Below are 18,887 nucleotides of genomic sequence, written 5' to 3'. Positions count from 1 at the left end.
GTAGAGAATAAGTCTCTGTGTTATAGCCCTTCAAATCTGATAAAGACAATACAAGTGAAAATTTGCATCAAATTTGTAAAAAAACACAAAAATCCATTATCCAATACAATGCAATCCATTGTCCAACTCTCTGATGATCCTTGCCTCCAAGAAGCATCTTGGTTTCACCCTGTCTAGGATGAATCCATTTGTTTTCCTAGCAGTCCATGCTATATTCAACATTTTTCCCCTGCACTACAAACCATAAATTAATGTTGGTTTGGTTAGTGTTTTTTTTTTTTTGTTTTGTTTTGTTTTTTTTTTTTTAGTTTCTTAGTGTGTCTATAACTGAAATACTACAAGTGAGTGGCTTCAATAAACAGAAATTTGCTTTCTCACAGTTTAGGGGGCTAAATGTCTGAACTTAAGGACACCAGATCTAGGGCAAGACTCCGTGTGTGCTCTAACCTTGTTTCAAATGTTCTAACTTTGATCTCCCTTAGTTCCTTGTTGATCCCCACACCAAAAACTAAAACCAAACCCACTGCTATTGTGTCAGTTCTCATACAAAGCAGCCCTCCATCAAGTTTCCAAGGTTTATATACCTTTATGGGAAGAGATTGCTCAACTTTCTCTCTTGGACAGTTTAATGGGTTAGAATCGCAAATCTTTCAGTTAGTAAGCAGATACATTATGCACTACTTTGCATCTGTATTTCTCCTCTTTGTGCCTTAACAGAATCTTTTATGTCTCAAGAATGGCAATAAAATGGGTCTGTCCTGGAGAGGGTTAAAACAAGCTGCTTTTAAAGCTCTGTCCTACACACTTTGGGCATGTTGCCAAGAAGGATCAGTCCTTGGAGAGGGACATCAGGCTTAGAAGTATGGAGGGACAGCATAGGAGAGGAAGACTCTCGATGAGATGCATTGACACAGTGACTGGAGTAATGGGGTAGGTGTGTTGGAGACAGTGAGATTGGCTCAGGATAGAGCAGGGTTCAGAGCTGTTGTATATAGCATTGCTATGAGTCACAGGTGATTTGATAGTACATAATAACAAAAACAATTATAATCTATGAGAAGTCACTAAGAAAATAATTGGAAAAACTCTAAATTAAATAAAAAAAATAAAAATGACATAAAATTATCTTCTAAAAACTAGCAAAATAGATGATAGCATTGGTAAAATATAAGAACAAAAAAGTATGACATATAGAAAAAGATAACAAAATGCCATATGTAAGTTTTACCTTAAAATAATGACATTAAATATGTTGCTGTTGTTGTAAGTAATTGCAAAGACGATGGCCTGGATCATGCTCATCTTAGTTTCAAGACTGACTTAGTTGCATTTTAGTACTCTGGAGCGGTCCCTGACAGTATATTTTCCCAATGTGATTCTACTTTTATTAAATATAAACAGAAACATATTAAATACTCCACAGAGCTCTGATGCCCTGTGATTAGAGGTGGTGCTGCCATCTTAAAGGCATGTGTTTTGAATCCACCAGCTACTCTATGGGAGAAAGAAGAACAATCTCTTCTCAGCAGTTTCCAGCCTCTGGAATCCACTTGAAGATCAGCTGAGTTAGCTCCTTCTTGAAGGCGCATAACAAAAATAACAACATATGAAGCAATAGAATGATAATTGCTAAAGCTGAAAGATAGGTACAAGATTTATTACACTGTTCTCTCTAGTTTACATACATTTGAAAATTTAGGTTAAAAATAATTACAGAAACTTTAAAAAACGATGCATCTTTCTGTTATGTATTCATATTGATGATACTCAAAGATAGAATTTAAATATAAAAGCATGATGACAAAACAGTATGAACAACATGTCATCGTTTAAAAATACACGCCTACCCAAATACACAAACTTATATCAAACCGTTAATTATTGATATGGCTCTTCTAAGCCAAGAGAGCTCTGGTGGCCTAGTCATAAGGAGCTGTCAGCTGAATTTGGTCAGACTCAGTGACACATAACAACCACCATCTGGCTGGTTACAACTACGAAAATCTGAGGTATTTGTAGCCTGCCAAGAAGATTGGTTATCTTGCTAGTAATGTGAATAAAGTACTTCAGGTATTGTTGCTGTTGTATGTCACTGAGTTGGAATTAACCAGGTAAACTACACGGAAGGAGATTGCCCATCCTTCTCGGTGGAGCAGCTGGTAGGTAGATTCAAACTACAAATGTGCCTTTGAGATTGTGTAGTTGTGTTGTGTACCATACAGTCAAAACCGACCCATATGTCTTTTGTTTTCTTCACTACTGGTACCAAGAGTGCTGATTGTGGATCCAAGTAAGATGAAATATTTGACAGTTTCAGTATTTTCTCCATTATGATGATGTCAGTAGTCCCAGAGGTAGTCCCCAAAACCAAAAGACATATATATTGCTTGGGAAAATGTGCTGTCAAAGACCTCTCCAAAGTGTTGTAGAGCAATGATGTTAGAAAAAAATAAAAACAAAACTGACCCATACCTGACCTTCAGTGGTTTTCAGAAGCAGTTTATCACATGGGAGGAGATTGCCCATCCTTCTCCCATGGAGCAGCTGGTGGATTAGAACTGCACACCTTTGGGATTGCAGTGCAGCTTCTTGCCACTAGGTCACCAGTGTTCCAAGTTTGGGATTATAGTGTAGGAAAAATATTATAATTTGAGATTATAGTGTAGGAAAAAATTACACTGATAGGACTTGTCATTTTTTGCCATCCTGCCAGACTTACACTGAGCCATCTTCTAGGCAGGAAACAAGAATCTCACTACTATCAAATAATAAAAAAAGCCAGAGTACAGCACATACTATGCACTGGAGATGTTTTGGAAAGCCACACTAATGGGGAAAGGCCGTGAGAGAGTGACTGACATAGCATTAGACAAACCAAGATGAAACCCTGACTGTGGTGGTAGAAACCAGAGGCCTGTGTTAAAACAGAGTTGAGGATTGACTCATATAGTGAGAAAGCTTGGTGCTTGCAGTAAAGTAGGTGCCTTAGAGATTTTGACAAGGAGCTGCTTCTACTGAACCATGGAGCCAGTGTCGAGTGCCTTCAGATCTACAATTTTTAACAGAGTGGTGGTGCCGCTGACATACAATGAGACAGAACTAAAAAATCTTTGTAATGCCTGCTTAACCGAATGAAGGCCAGGTCATGAGCCTAAGGATCCGAGAAAAGCTGCCTGTGAGCACCTAAGAGCATCCTGAGTACCTCCAAACCAGAGTTATATCTTGTCTCTTTCCTAATAAATCTCATAGTCATTAGAATTATCTGTGAGTTCTTTGTGGATATTGCAATGATTTCATGAACCCAGCAGGGAAGTTGTAAATTTCATGAAAGAGATGGTTGGAGTTAGTAGAAGAAAGCTTTAGAGAAAGGAAGATGGAGCGCATGTCTGAATATGGGAATCAGTTTTGTACTTGGTAATGTTGAGGGGATTCTTTTCCTTTGAGAAGTTAGTGGACGTCAGAAAATGCCTTCCATAGTCACACTGTTTTACAATTTACTTTCCACTGTATTTTTAAAAATTTAGTGTTAGGTGCTGATGATTCCAAAATTCAAGAATGATTTATATAAAAATGTAAGATATTTTGACTACTAGGTTTTTTGAGTTCACTCTCTTGCCCCATAATTAAATAAAGTGATTTTTAAAATTCTTTTCTGTACAATTTGTCTAAGATAGGTGTTAGCTTCCTTTCTCAAAGAGACCTTGAGTTCATTCAGCTGTTGTATTTCAATACTTACAGTATGGAAAGAAATTGGCAATGTACCTTCAACAGAATCCTCAAACTATTGTTGGCCTGTTTTTTAACTTTTACTGTGATTTAGCTGAAAGCTTATAAATTGATTTTCCAATCAACAACTCATAAACGTATTTTTTGTGACAATGATTGCAATCCTCATAACTTGACAGTGTTCTTCTATACTGTGTTTATGGTTTATATTTGTCCTCATTTCCCATCTTTTTCTGCCCTCTGAGCTTTATCTCCATGAAAATAGTGCTCTTTTGGTTTTGTCTTGTTCATTATTCTAAAAAGTGTGCTATTATTATCTGTTGTTATTGTCTACCTTTTCTGCCTTGAGTCACAGGTGAGGCCAGTTACAGGCTTGAAGGGTGTCTAGGAGATGTAGTCCCAGGATTCCATCAGTTTCCAAAAGACTGGTAGTTTTTATGACTTTGAGTTTTGTTCTCCATTTTATCCAAGACCTCCAGTTGTGATCTCTTCTAGAATGTTGGCAATGGTTTCCAGGCACCATCTACTTTTTCTTGTCTCAGGACCATTGAGATTAGGGTTTGTGTGGTTCATTAGTCCTTCATATGAATTGTTTCTGTGAATCTTGCATTATCTTAATTTTTATTTATTCTAGATGGGGAGAGACCATGTGCACCTTGTGTAGTCCCTCACAAGCTTCTAACGACCCAGTTGATAATCACCAAATCAGGATTTAGAGCATTATCTTTGTAGACTATGTCAGTTGGACTTGCTGTTCCTAACATGGTCCTGAAGTCCCATGCCCAGTGACTCATTTTCTTAAGATGCTAAGTCAAAAAGTTTTCATAGCTTTGTCTTCAATGTGCATCATCTACTATATTCATAGATTTATCTACAGCCCACATATGCAGAAACATCCTCTACATAAAAACCCCATATATATTATAGCTCTGATAGCCTAGTGGTAAGAAGTTAACATTGCCAATTCAAAGGAACTTGGTTTGAATCTTCCAGCTGATCTGTAGGAGAAAGAACAGCAATCTCTTCCTGTGTGGTTTATGGTCTCTGAAAACCCACTAGAGAGCTATGAGTAGTTTCTGACTTACTGGCACCTAATAATTATGTTGCTGTTGTTGTTGCTGTTACTGTTGTTGAGTAGTATCAAGTCAGAACCAACCAATAGCTGACCCTTCAAGTGGATTTTCAGAGGCAGTTAATTACATGGGAGGAGATTGCTTAATCTTCTTCTGTGGAGCAGCTAGTGTATTCGAACCACAAGCCTTAGGGATTAGAGTGTAGCTTCTTGCCACTAGGCCACCAGAGTTTGCTATGTATCTCCCTAGATTATTAATATTATTACAAGATTATGTTTAAAATAGTATTGATCTTTATTGTCTTTGACTCTTATGCTTGCTTCTTTCAGTGCTTTTTTTTTGGTCACTCTATGCCTACCTTCCTTTATTGTATATCACATTTCTCTTCACTCATCAATATATATTTACTCTTGTGGTAATTGATTGTTTCTCTAATGTTGAATCCTTGTGCAACTAGACCATAATATATTAATATCATCAATAAGTTGTTGGTTTCTATTAACTAGGATTTTGGCTGAAAATATATATCTATTTTCAAAAGTATTTTGAGTTGCTTTGTTTTGGGATAAGTATTAAGCTTGCTTTATAGATTAAATTCAAGGGTACGTCATCCTTTTCTATGTTCAGGAATAGTCTGAGTAGGGTTGGTGGCAGGTTTTCTGTGGAAGTTTGATAGAATTTACAAGTATAGCTATCTGGGTCATACCTTTTGGGGTGGTATTATTTTTAAATGACATAATTTTTTTCTTTTATGATAGATCTGTAAATTTTCTGCCTTAGATTGTGCTAGTTTGGGCAAATAGTGTGTATATAGAAATTTGACTATTTCTTTTAGGTTTTCTTTTAAACCAGTTGTTGTTGTTGTTGAGTGCCATCGAGTCATAGATGACTCATAGAGACCCTATGGATGAAAGACCTGAACACTTGTATAACGTTCATTGTTTCTCCAAGTTCGTAGAGTTTCCGGAGGCAAGCTATTTCAGAAATGGATGCCACTCCTGCTTCTAAGCTTGTTTTAATTGGGGCGCTCCCCCAAATACTGTCTTACATAGGTATTTAAAGCAGCACTACCTCCCTAGAATATATTGGAGTAAATGCTAACTTACCTTGAATTATTTTAAAACAATTACTAGATCTCAAGTTTCACTTCAATGAACAAAGCACATTCTGGCAAAGTGTTTGAACTCCAAGTCAAATCAAAGATCAAGAATGCTTCTGGAGCTTTAGGTGCAGGTTTAGGTACAGGCTGCAGGTGCCTAGAGATGTCTGTGTGCTTGCCACACAGAGATACAAGGCTGAATCTTCCAGCTGAGTTTCTGAGATATGCAGGGAGACATATTTAGCTTTTTTGTTCAACAATACTTTGCATCTTCTCTCTTGCTTACTGTCCATGTTTGAACGAATGTCTATCAGGAGACTAAAGCCTTTCCCCAATTCTTTCTTGTACCAAAGGAAATAATTCGAAGCCCCATCCTTGTAACTGCAGTTGAGCACAGCTGTCTCTCTCTCCCACACATTAAGGATTGAAGGATTCTGTATCACATCCTCTTGTCCATTCGCCACTATAAAGAAGACAGTAAAGAAGTGTCAATGAGTCATTTTCAGAATTTATAGTTTAATTCTACCATATCTGTAGGAAATGTGAGAAGAATCACAACTCTCTTCTCCTTCCTTAGACATATGGTGAATTCTTCCAGAAGACCCTGGACTTACGATTCAGCTGGAAACATAGGATCATGAACCAAGTTCCCCAAGATTTTTCCATTCCTCCTGCCATTAGGATCATCAATGGATCTATACTCACTGTATTCTTGTTTTTTTTTTTTCAAAGCCTGATTGTGGACCAATAGCAGATGAGTTCTGCTCTGACCAATAACCTACTAAAATGAGGTTAAGCACTAGTTAGTCCAGTAAGTGGAAATGATGTACTGCCCTCTTGTGTACAGATCGAGAGTTGCCAAGCCTACTAGCTTAGTAACCTCTCCTGTCTTTAGAAAAAACAGTAGTATTTGCTTCTTCAAAGTATTTTCTTTCACAACCAGGACATTTATAATGTCATAAATTTTGCATTTCTTGTACTTATACTGCATAGCTTGTGTTTCAAATTTCTATTTTACAGTAATTTTTATTAAGATTTAGATCTACCATAAGCATGAGTGTCTAAGTAAGAATTTGAGGCTTCTAGATTAAAATAAAGATATACAGCACATTCTCCATGGATAATTTGCTAAATATGCTATACACGAGTAAGCAAAAGTTTGTTTAATAGAGAAGTTTCATTTTTCAGTGTACTGGTAAAGCCATTTGTCTATTCTGAGGTAAGCAGTGTTGCTGCTAACTTCAGAATTTTGAGAAAATTTGTCCTTATAAATTTGTCCTTTAGGTTGTTGAGTAAAGAGTAAATATACAAAAGGATGTGATTTGAGGAACTTACAAAACGAGTATGAAAGAATTGGTGTTTGTTGTTGGTAGGTGCCATCAAGTTGACAACTCATAAGAACCCTACAAACAAGAGAATGGAAACTTGCCCTATCCTGAGCCACTCTCACCATGTCTAATATGCTCGAGCCCACTGTTATAGCCACTGTGTCAATCCATCTTGATAAAAGTCTTCCTCTCTTTCTCTAACCCTTCACCTTTTCCACTATGTTATCTTTCCAAGGACTGGTCCCCCCTGACGCCATGACCGCAGTATATGAAATGAAATTTCACCATTCTTACCTCTAAGGAGCACTGTGGTTGCACTTTGTCCAAGAAAATTTTCTTGTTCTTTTGATTTTCTCTGGGATATTAAGTATTCTTCTCATTCACCACAATCCAAAGATATCAATTCTTCTTCAACTGGTGCTAAAAGAGACCCAGATAATGAATGATGTGTTACTATGAGTGGGTAACTCCAGGCTCAGTCTTAGAAAAAATCCAGGTGAGAAACTGCTTTTCTTACTTTATTATTATGTTTAAATTAGAAACAGTGCAGAGGTAGCTCAGAGCGACTACTAGAATTATTCATCTGAACTTCTGAAACTTTCTTGGCCAAATATACATTGATCTCTGGTAGGAACAAACAAACATATCTTTTTAAAAAATTTTATTTGTGTAATAATTGAATTAATGTCATATTCTCACTGCAATGCCCTGATGCACAAGAAACTTTCTCAGGATAAAAATTGCTAATATTTTTTGTTACTATTCTATTTCTTTTGGTGTTGTGTTGTGTTGTACCGTTGTGTCAGAAGCAACCCATAGGTAACCCGCCAGTGAGTTTCCAGAGGCAATAATCGAATGGGAGGAGATTGCCCATCCTTCTCCTGCAGCGTATCTTTTTAACTGGTGTCAATAATAAGCTTTTTTAATAGACTAAATTTAATTTTGTCCTGATTTAGTAAATCTTCGATGGATAAACCTGCAGATGATGTTACTCATCAAACTATTTTCTCCCTTGCTTCCTTATTTTTTTCTACTTTGTTGACATCTAGTTCATGACATTTGGTGTCTCATTTCTTTGGTACATTCAGGATTATCTCTCTTTGCTACAGGATAATGAATTGTAGTTTTAAGTCCCTTCATAGATTTCCTATAAATTATGGTCAACTTTATGGTATGTGGCAACAATAACTGGTTTAATATCAGTAATACCACCTCAATCAGCAAACTAAGTAGAATTAAGCTCATAAATTTCCTTCACATCCCTAAGCCTCTCCTGAGATGTTAGAGAATGAGAGATGCTTTTTCCTTCACATTTAAATATCTATAAGCCATGTCATGGCTTGAATTTTGTCCATCAAAATATCTGTTGTCAATCCTTATTTCATGCCTGTGGTTATAATGCCACTTGAGAAAGTGTTGTCTTTGTTATGTTGATAAGGCAGGATTAGTGTACATTGTTTTAAATTATTCTCCCACAAAACATAAGAGATTACACAAGCAATGATGGAGAAAGATAAATGCTAAGCCAGGTGGAGAGTTTCAAGCAACCAGATCACAGAAACTGAAGAGACAAAGTCCTCCCTCCAGAACCAACAGAAAGACAAAGACTTTCCCAAGAGCCAGCACCCTGAATTTAAAAGTTCAGATTTCTAATGTGTGATAAAAGAAACTTCTGTTGAAGTCATACATTTGTATTTCTGTTTTGGCAGCACTAGATTACTAGGGCATGTTTATGAGGAAGCCAGTTCCTGAAGTCCCTGAAACTTCTAAAATCAACCGTTTTGAAATGTAATGAATTTCAGGTATTTGACCAGCACATTCTTTGTCATATACTTTGTAATAAGTTTCTATAGAAACTATAGAAAGTTTAATCATGTCAATATGCCAAGCACTGAATGCAGATGCCTTATTAAGTGAACATTGTTCAAACACTCAAGGAACAGAGGATATATAAAGCCGTCCCAAATAACTGTATCTAATTTCCCAAAATGTTCTTATTTATTTCTTAAGTTAAGCATCTAAATATTGTCCCTGTCAACCCTTGATGTTTCTCCACACATGAAATCATAAGCTAAAGATTTAAGGCTTCCAGATTTCAACAATGGACATTTCAAAATACAAATGTTGGGAACTTGAGTCCCATCCCAGTCTGCTATATGCATTTGTCATAACATTTAATTTTACCTCTCTATACTGCTAGGATTATAGGTTTTCTATAATCAAGGATGCTTTCAGCAGAATGTTAAATGATCCAGGAAGTATTAAAAGAAGATGGAAGGAATATACTGAGTCACTGTATCAAAAAGAATTGGAAGACACAGAAGAATTTCATGAAACAACATATGAGCAAGAGCCTATGGTGATGAAAGAAAAAGTTCAGGCTGCTTTGAAGGAAATGGCAAAAAATAAGGCTCCAGGAATAGATGGTGTACCGATTGACATATTTCAGTTAACAGATGCTGCCCTGGACATGCTCACCAAGTTGTGCCAAGAAATCTGGAGAACAACCACTTGGCCAACTAACTGGAAGAGATTGTTATTTGTTCTTATCCCAAAGAAAGGTGACCCAACAGAGTGTGGAAACTACAGAACAATCTCACTGATTTCACATGCAAGCAAGATTTTACTGAAGATTATCCAAAAACGACTGGAACAGCACATCAACAGAGAACTACCAGAAGTCCAGACTGGGTTTAGAAGGGGTCGTGGTACTAGAGATATTGTAGCTGATGTTAGATGGATCTTGGCTTTGCTCAGGTGCACCTTAGTACAACAGATTCGCCTAAGGCAACACTTTTTGTTTGTTTGTTTGTTTGTGGCTGCTGTATATGTGTGTTGATTGTGGATTCAAGCAAAATGTAATCACTGACAACTTCAGTCTTTTCTCCATCTATCATAATGTTGACAATGTCTTGACCCCACATTTCTCCTCATAGAGCCCAGCCTCCCGGATAATCTGTTCTGCATATAGGTTGAAAAAGTATGGAGATAGGATGCATCCCTGGCGTACGCCCTTCCCAGTTTTGAACCATGCAGTGTTCCCTTGCTCTGTTCTGATGACTGCCTCCTAGTCCAAGTATAGGTTTTGCATTAGAACGATCAAGTGTTCTGGGATTCCCGTTCTTCTCCCAGTCAGCCATAGTTTGTTATGATCCACACAGTCAAATGCCTTTGCATAGTCAATCAAACACAGATAGACATTGTTCTGGTATTCTCTGCTCTCAGCTAAGATCCATCTAACATCATAGTCTTTGCAATTACTTGCTATGCATCAGAGCTGGACAATGTTTAGGATTTTTTGGTTATCTTGTTGTTGAGGTGTGGCTTGTATGGAAGGCTGTAATCTTTTCTCTTCTTCAGTAAGTACTACAAGTCTTCTTCACTTTCTGTTAACTTTAACAGCCAGCATTTGACCACGGTGCTTCTAGGGATCCTTGAAAGCACAATAAACTAAAAACTCAAGCTCACTTTGAATAAGTGTGTTCTTACAATAAAGAATGCTCCAGTGGATTTCTGTGACTATAAATCCTGAAGTCTCTCTCCTAAGGAGCCATTGATGATTTCAAACCACTGGATACACACAACATTGGGTTAACAGCACAACTTGCTATAGACTATACCACCAGAGCTCCTCTATGAGATATATACAAATAAAACTATAGTTTCACATTTTAATAGAATGTCAGGTATAGTGAGATTCCCCTCTGGGCATGCATAGATAAACATGAGCAAAAAGGAGAAAAATTGAAAACTTTTCTAATATATATATATATGTCTAATCAGTTGTTTCTGCAGGAAGACAGCAACATCTTTGATGGGACAAAAACATGATTGCCATGGTCAGGTACTTGAAGCATGAACCATATTTTTCATAGTCAATAAACTAGTGGCCCACTGCAAATTGCACAATCCATCAGTCAATTTTATCTTCATAAATATGGGTTATTTTAATATCTGTGTCAAGAGAGTTATTGGGCAGATTAGATAATATAACATATGTAAAATGAATTGTATCATAAATGTTCAGTATATTTAGTAATTGTTACATTTATTATTACTAATTTTTCTTCATTTGCTCTTCCTTTTCCCTCACCTCTCTTCATTTTTCTTGTATTTTTCCATCTTCTAATTGTGATTTTGCAGAAGTCAGAGGGTGGAGAGAACAGTCAACACTCTGGGGAATAGCATCCTGTACGTTACTTCTTTCTGAAACTACAGGAAAAAGCAGTATCTTCACTTTTAGGATCTGGTGGGGGTTTGCTTTGCTAAATAAACAACTTCTTGCTCTAAGTCCAAAGGAGTTAGACTCCTTGGATTAGACACTTTGACACTCTAAAGCTCAGAGAACCTTCCTCATTCATCTGTGGAGGTTGCTGTGTATCAGCTTTCCATTAATCAACTTGGCCTCACTTACTTTAAAGCACACCCTCAAATACTGCTGTGTGTAAATGGAAGCAAGTATAAGGGCTGCCAGTCACTGACCCCAAACCATGGGTTGGTTTGGACTCCAGCTGCAGGTTTGGGTACAGGCTGCAGGTGCCTGCAGAGCACTGTGCACTTGCTGCACAGAAGTAGGTGGCTGAGTCTCCAGGCTGGGAAGATGCGATGTGCAGAGAGAGGTGTTTGGCAGTTTTGTTGAGGAAGACTGTGAATCTTCCTTCTTCATCATTACCCGTAAATGAACGGACAGTTATCAGTAATGTGGGGCCTTTAGTAGGGTATTGTTTGTACCATAAAAAGTAATCAAACAAATTATTATTGTAATCACAGCTCAAAATGGACATGTCTCCTTCCTGAATCTTCAAGATTGGAGGATTTTGCTTAACCTGCTGGTCATCTTTCTCCTTTGATTGACTGTTGATACCTGTGTGAAAATAAAAGAATAGATTTTAAATGTTATTCTTAAATTCTCAAGGGAAACCCACTAGAGACAAAGAAACAAAGCAAAGCAAACCAAAAAGCCTCTCATTATTTCATCTCCCAGGCTAGTAGTGTATCTTGAAGCTTTGTTAGTATTTTCAAATTTTCCATCCACAACTCACAGGCTGTATGAAGGCAGAGAATCAACAATAATACTCCCAAGAGTATGTGCATTCTTCCTCTTCAGACCTTTATTGTATTCTCTTATGCCCCAGGCAGGTGTGTAACTAGCCTCAACTTCCTACACTTCATTCATTTCCTTCCATAAGCCTTTCTATTTAAAACAAAAAGTGTGTGTGTGTGTGTGTGTGTGTGTGTGTGTGTGTGTGTGTGTGTATGAGAGAGAGAGAGAACTTCTCTTTCTGAAAGGAAGCACTGCCCTCTTTAGTACAAATGTATAACATTTCTGAAAAATGCTTTCCTTAAAGGTGAATGTATAATTGCTTCCCTTTAAAAAAAAAAGAATGAGAGCTTGTAAAATAAGTAAAGTTTTCAGAGACCATTACATTTAAATATATTTATTGCAACAGTATAAAATAGCTGAAAATGTAGAGTTATTTTAAATTAATTAGAACACCTGTCACACACAGGAAACCCACTAGATAAATTTTGTTACTCATTGGAGAACGTAAAATATGTGTCCATTTAATACAACTATTGCAAATGGCAAACAGAAAAAGTTTGGTAGCTTTGCCATTAATGTAACTGTATTCTAACATAGTCTTCAGATGTGTCCAAATTTTCACTGGTTAGATAAGTGACATGTGAAAGAAAATAAGAATTGAATTTGGAGTGCTTCTTTTAAAAGTGCAAATACACAAAACAAAATTTAATTGATTCATAAAACCACTCTGTGAGCGGTAGTATTTCTTGGTATTTGAATGGGATTATTTCATCTTTTCTGTGTTCTCAAATGAGGGGAAGAAAATAAACTTTTCAGAGTCTCTGGTGGCTTAGTGGTAAGAAGCTGCACTGCAATCCTGAAGGCTCACAGCCTCAAATCTGCCTGCTGCTGGGAGAAGTATGGTCAGTCTCCTCCTGTGTGATTAACTGTTCCTAAAAACCCACTAGTGGGTCTACTTGGGCTGATTCCAACTCAAGGACAACAGCAACAAAACATAGTATAAGACCAGAAGCTGGAAATCTACTAAAAGGTTTCAAGAAGGCAGAGTATTTGTTTTGCTTTACTTGTCTATGTGTAACATATTACTCCATAGTTTAATAAGATGGAAGAAGTAAGAAAAAGAAGTTGTACTTTAATTTTAATTCAGTGAGATAACTACCATTTGCAAAAGGATAAATTTCCAAAAAATTACCATGAAATTTAGTTTGAACAAAGACAAGGAAAACACAAAATTAAACAATATCTGATGTATATACTGCCATGAGAAGTAATGTTTTGCATTCTTAACTGATAATGAAACTGTTTCATGAAATGATTAAGTGCTTACTTGCTAACTGAAAGATCAACTGTTTGAATCCACCAGGTACCCAATCTTCAGGTGTGCTGTGAGGAGGGGCCAGTCCTTAGAAAAAGACGTTAGCTGGAAAGGTGGAGGGTCAGAGAAGGAGAGGAAGACCTTCAGTAAAACGGATTGACACAGTGACTGTAACAACGGCCTCAAGCTTGGAGGAGACCTTGTGAAGGGCGCGGGATGGGGGCAAGGTTCAGAGCTGTGTTTATAGGGGTCTCTAGGAGGTGTAGTCAACTCAACATCACCTAACTATAGCAGCTCAAAATGAAATAAATATTAAATCTTGAGTGTTTCTTTTAAGTACATGAATCAACAGAAAATTTAACCTCTGCATAAGATATATTCTGTAAACCAGATTATCTCTTGGGATTTGTTTTGTCTTCTCTAGCTGCTTTTAAAACTCATTTGTTTTGTTTTCTTCCTTTATCATCTTCCTTCTATTTTAGAAAATTTTGTTCAGCTCTCTCACATCATCATTTCTTCCTTTTACCTTAGCTTCACCTCCTAGAGAAAGTTTCAGACTCTCTTCTCTATGCTCTCTGTCAGGTGCACTCTATGCATATGTATGGTCACCCTTTATCTGCATTTTAAAATGATATTTTCAGGGAAGAAGACATATAAAATTCTAACATATGATTGTTTGACTAGTTTTAGTCATCAAGCTTATGTGTTTTTACTACCAATGCTTCACTGTTTCTAATCTTCCGTCATTAATAATACATCCTGATTGCATGTTTGATCAATGTCAGACTTCAGAAGTTGGTAGAAATTCTGTTTCTTCATTTTTTACTTTAGTGACTGGCTTGTAGTTTTGAATAATGGCCATATTAGCAGAAGGTCTTATATGCATATGGATATTATTCTATCACTGACAGTGTTATAATTTAGGATAGAGCTTAAATGTTCTTTTTGATGATGAATGTGACACCATTTCTCTTCAGTTTGTCATTCTTGGCATAGTAGATCACATGATTGTCTGTTCAAAATGGCCCAAACCAGTGCATTTCAGTTCACTAATCCCTAGGGTATCAATCTTCAAGAGTTCCATTTCACTTTTGACAATTTCCAATTACTTTGTATATTCCCCTACCAATTTTTAATGGCTGTTCACAGCTCTTTCTCCTCAATTTCAGTTGTGCCACATTAGCAAATTAAGATCCTTTATTGGCTGAAAGCTTTACTTTTTTCATGTCATTAAGGTAGATTTTATGTTGAGGAGTCAGCTCTTCCCGAGTTGTATTTCTACAGCATACTAACATGAGAACCTCTGTCTCTCTATTAGATTATGTTCTGCTGTCATTTTGGGGGCTTTCATTATATCAGAAGTGAGTGTCGAACCTGCTTCCTAGTCTGTCTTAGTCTGGAAACTACTGTAAAACCTACTTATCATGCACAAGTGACTATACAATAGGAAAGCCATCATAGCATGACAAACTAGCAGACATGTGGTAAAAGGAAAAACACTACAGTGGCCCATTAGTTCTGCAGAGGAAGGTAGCAGTATGGAACTAGGACAGGTCATTCAAAGGCAAAGCTCTGTAGTTTGCTTTTAAGAAATGAGATTGATTGGCAGAGCATGGCAGAAGGAGTGTTCCAGATAAAAGTACCAGCAATTTAAAAATCACACAGGCAAGTTAAAGCTAAGAGTGCTAAGGAAAAGTTTATTATAGTTTTAATTTAGTGCCTAAGCATAGGAAATTTTTTCATTTGTATAAGGAATGGCAACTACACTATATGCATATCTTAAGAAGCCAGGCAGTAGAGCTGAAGAAGACTAATTTTTTTCCAGGTGCGTCGGGACTGCTGGGTTATAAAACACACACACATACATGTAATCAAGTGGAGATGCATTATTTAGGTAAAATTAAACGCTTGATACACAGTGTATGAATTTAAGCTCAAACACAAGCAGACTTTCTAAATATGTGTGACATTTGATCTCCACACAGGAAAAGATTTGGTTGGTGAATGAAATGAGGCAATTTTTCTTTAGCAAACTATTTGGTTGATTGTTGCTTACGGTTATACTTTATAATTTATAGCTACAACTTTGCTGTAACTTGAAAATGAGTATGTGTGATTCTCAACTGTGAACAAATAATGGCTAGAAAGTAATCTTTCAAAGATATCACCTCCCCATGAAGTACTTCTCTCATTGACACAGAACAGTAATGCATGACTGAGTCTTCTTTCCCAGCTAGTTATTTCTTCAGAGGGAAGGATGTTTTGTTCTAGTTAAGAATAGCAGTGGACCCTTATGCTTTCTTCTAAGATAAACCTCAGGAGAAATTGAAGGCCTGGACTGGGATAGCAGTAGGAGACAACAAGAGGACACAATAGGAGACAACAAGAATCCTATAAGGTGAGTAATTGAGAAATTGCACCTCAGTTGCCTTAGAGCTCTATCAGAGGTGCCTGGCATTTTCTGGATGACTGACTGGGTTCTTCATTTTCTGCAATACTACGAATGATGGAACAGGAAGGGACTCTCACAGTGAAGAACGAGTGTCAGTAAAGTAATTCAAAATCATGTCATAAAACATTTAGAATGAAATAAAATCTTTTTTCATTCTTTCTGTCATTTGAGGTTGTTTGTTTGTTTGTTTTTACTGAGAGTGATGACTATTGTAAAAACTAATGATATTTTAGTTGCCCATAAACTGATAAGCTATATGCTCCTTTCTGGAGGTGGAAAGATTTCAAGTGATTTAAGCCTTTAGAGAACAAAAAATTATTATTATTATTTTTTTAATGCTCAGTTCTCCACCAGGGACCATCTTGTATATTGCCAAGAGTGGCTATCACAACCCATAATAGACTATGAAAAGTTTCAGAGGAACTTTTGTCCTTGGGAAATAATTACCATTCAGAGCCAGAACATTAGTCTTGTTCGGTTTTATAACAGGTCCATGTAAAAATCAGTTAAATTGGGTAACACAACTGCCTTTCTACAGGGAATTGATTTGGCTGGGAGGTAGAATGGGGTCCAGTGTAAGAGCAGAGCCAAATTCTTATTCTATTAGGTTCAACAGAATCAGTACATGTGTTTAAATAAGTATTTTAATTCCTAATAAAGACTCAGTATAACCAGGAATTGTGGGACATGAAAGTTTGTTCCTTTCATTTCTTTACAATAACAATACTCATTTGTTCATTAAAATGTTTGTTTTGGTTGGCCAATTGGGGTGTTTCCATGTTCTTGCAATGGTGAATAATGTCCAACCACAAACAAAGAGATTGAGAAATTATGGTATATTCACACAATGGAATACTATGCAGCTTACAGGAGCAATGATTTTGTAAATTATTACTTAACTTGGGAGGGACTGGAGAACATTATGCTGAGTGAACTAACTCAGTCCCACAAGGATAAATATTGTATAAAACCATTATTGTAGAAAGAGTATGAGGATCCAAGAGGGGTGGGAGAGGTTGGAAGCAGAGGGTTGAGGATGGGTGGGGAGAAGGGGAATTAATCATGAGGTTGTACAGTTTTGTGGGGGCGGGGTGAGGGAAAATGAAAGAATTTGTTCTTGAAAACAATGTATTCTAATTTTGTAGATAAGGAAGTAGAAAATTTTTTTAAAAGTTCATTTTAAGACAGAGGATGATAATTGAGGTTACAAATTAGGATCTCTTGTTTTACAGTGCGTTGTATGATTACTGCCAACCAAAAGAGTGTCAGTTCATACTTAGTAGTTGCAGTACTGGAGAAGGATGGCAGTTGGAATAAACTCAGTGACAGTGGGTTGGGTTTGGCATTTTTAACTAGAATTTTGCTTCATTAAAGAAAACACAGCAACAGAACAAATAAAAAATAATTTTAAAACCTCCATGACAAAAAACCAAACCAAAACCCACATATTCATTGCTGCCATATTTGAATGACTCACATTTGACTCTCCAAAGGCTTTTCAGAGGGTCTAAATCTCAGGAGAGGAGATGGATGGCCTTTCTCCCTTGGAACAACAGATGGATTTGAAGATCCAGAGAGATGCTACCTTTGGGTTAGCAGCACAGCCCCCTAGGGACTCTGCCACTAGGCTCCGAACGCTGATTTACTGAATGCCTGATCTGGGACTCAAATTAAGACTGGTTCACTTAAGAACGAGATAGTTACTAGACTGACGGTTTCTCAGAATTTCAATTTTTTTGAAGCCATCATCTAGTGTACATTTATCAATACCGTGTTAAAAGCAACAGTGTGCCAACATTCCTGTGTTGTTTGACTTGGAGATTTATAGCCATCCGTCTGAGGGCAGATTTCAGGTGCAGGGGAAACAGTGCTTTCACAACACAGAAGTGAATGGAAAGCTCTGCCCATTTTTTATTCTAATATTGGAGGTCTGGCATTGTAATCTGAGGGAGTTGCCTAACCCAAAGGTGGCACCTCCCAACAGCCTCTAATCTACCAGTGGGTCCAAGGGAGAAAGATTGACAGTCTCCTACACTCTGAAAATCTGCTGGAGGGTTAGCTATAAGTGGTTCCCATTGATGAAAATGAGTTTTGAGGTTTAAATGGACTTTCCCTCCCCCTGCTAATTTTCTTTCTCACTTATATGAATTAGAAGGAGATTCTCAGAGCTATGTCAGGGAGCTGTCTGTAATCAATCAATACAAGTTATAGAAAGATGAAGAAAGAAAAATGCAGGCAAAGTTGATACCTTCTTACAGTGCAAGTAAACATGATTTTCTATTTAATTGACCATGTCCTTCATTCAGAAACATAAACTCAAATATTAAACACTTGATCAATAGAAATAGTTTACCTACTAACACCATTCCCACAGCGATCTCCAGGTAAACCATGTGTATGCTTGTATTGTGGTGTCGAGTTGTAGAAATTTAGAAATCATAGTATGATTAGGAGATCATATCATGCCCCTCTTCCCACACTAGGGGCTGGTTAGGTCTCGGCTATGGTTCTGTGTATGGGCTGCAGGTGCTTAAGAGCACTGTGCTTCTACGGCGCAGAAGTATGTAGCCAAGTCCTCAGGCTTGGAGTCCTGGATGTACAGATGACTGTAACGTTCCCTAGTATTTACTGTGCATGTCAGTCTTCCTTTTTGTTGTGTTCCTGAAGCTGCGTAAAACAGGGACATGAGCTGGCCTCTGGGATTTTGTTGAAACCACTGCATTCTAGTTATGGAGATAGAAAAATTGCATGTCAGTGAAGCGTTTCTTCCCTCTGGTAGCGTCAGGATTTGAGGACTCTGTTCCACCTTCATCTCCACACTTAACCCTGGTAGAAAGGAGCGGGGGGGGG

General features: G+C 37.3%; 1 protein-coding gene across 1 annotated transcript in view; it reads right to left on the bottom strand.

Moving 5' to 3' along the window:
- LOC102852047 overlaps positions 1-18,887 on the bottom strand; it is a 60,503-nt gene that overhangs the window by 18,925 nt on the left and 22,691 nt on the right. Inside the window, exon 4 of the mRNA XM_006883298.1 lies at positions 11,716-12,052. Coding sequence (XP_006883360.1) covers positions 11,716-12,052 — 337 coding nt within the window. The remainder of the gene's footprint in view (positions 1-11,715; positions 12,053-18,887) is intronic.

The sequence above is a fragment of the Elephantulus edwardii genome, unplaced genomic scaffold (assembly GCF_000299155.1).
Source record: "Elephantulus edwardii isolate Elephantulus edwardi_28Jun2011 unplaced genomic scaffold, EleEdw1.0 scaffold00026, whole genome shotgun sequence".
In the NCBI taxonomy this organism is placed as follows: Eukaryota; Metazoa; Chordata; class Mammalia; order Macroscelidea; family Macroscelididae; genus Elephantulus; species Elephantulus edwardii.
This window is presented reverse-complemented; position numbering and strand designations above follow the sequence as displayed.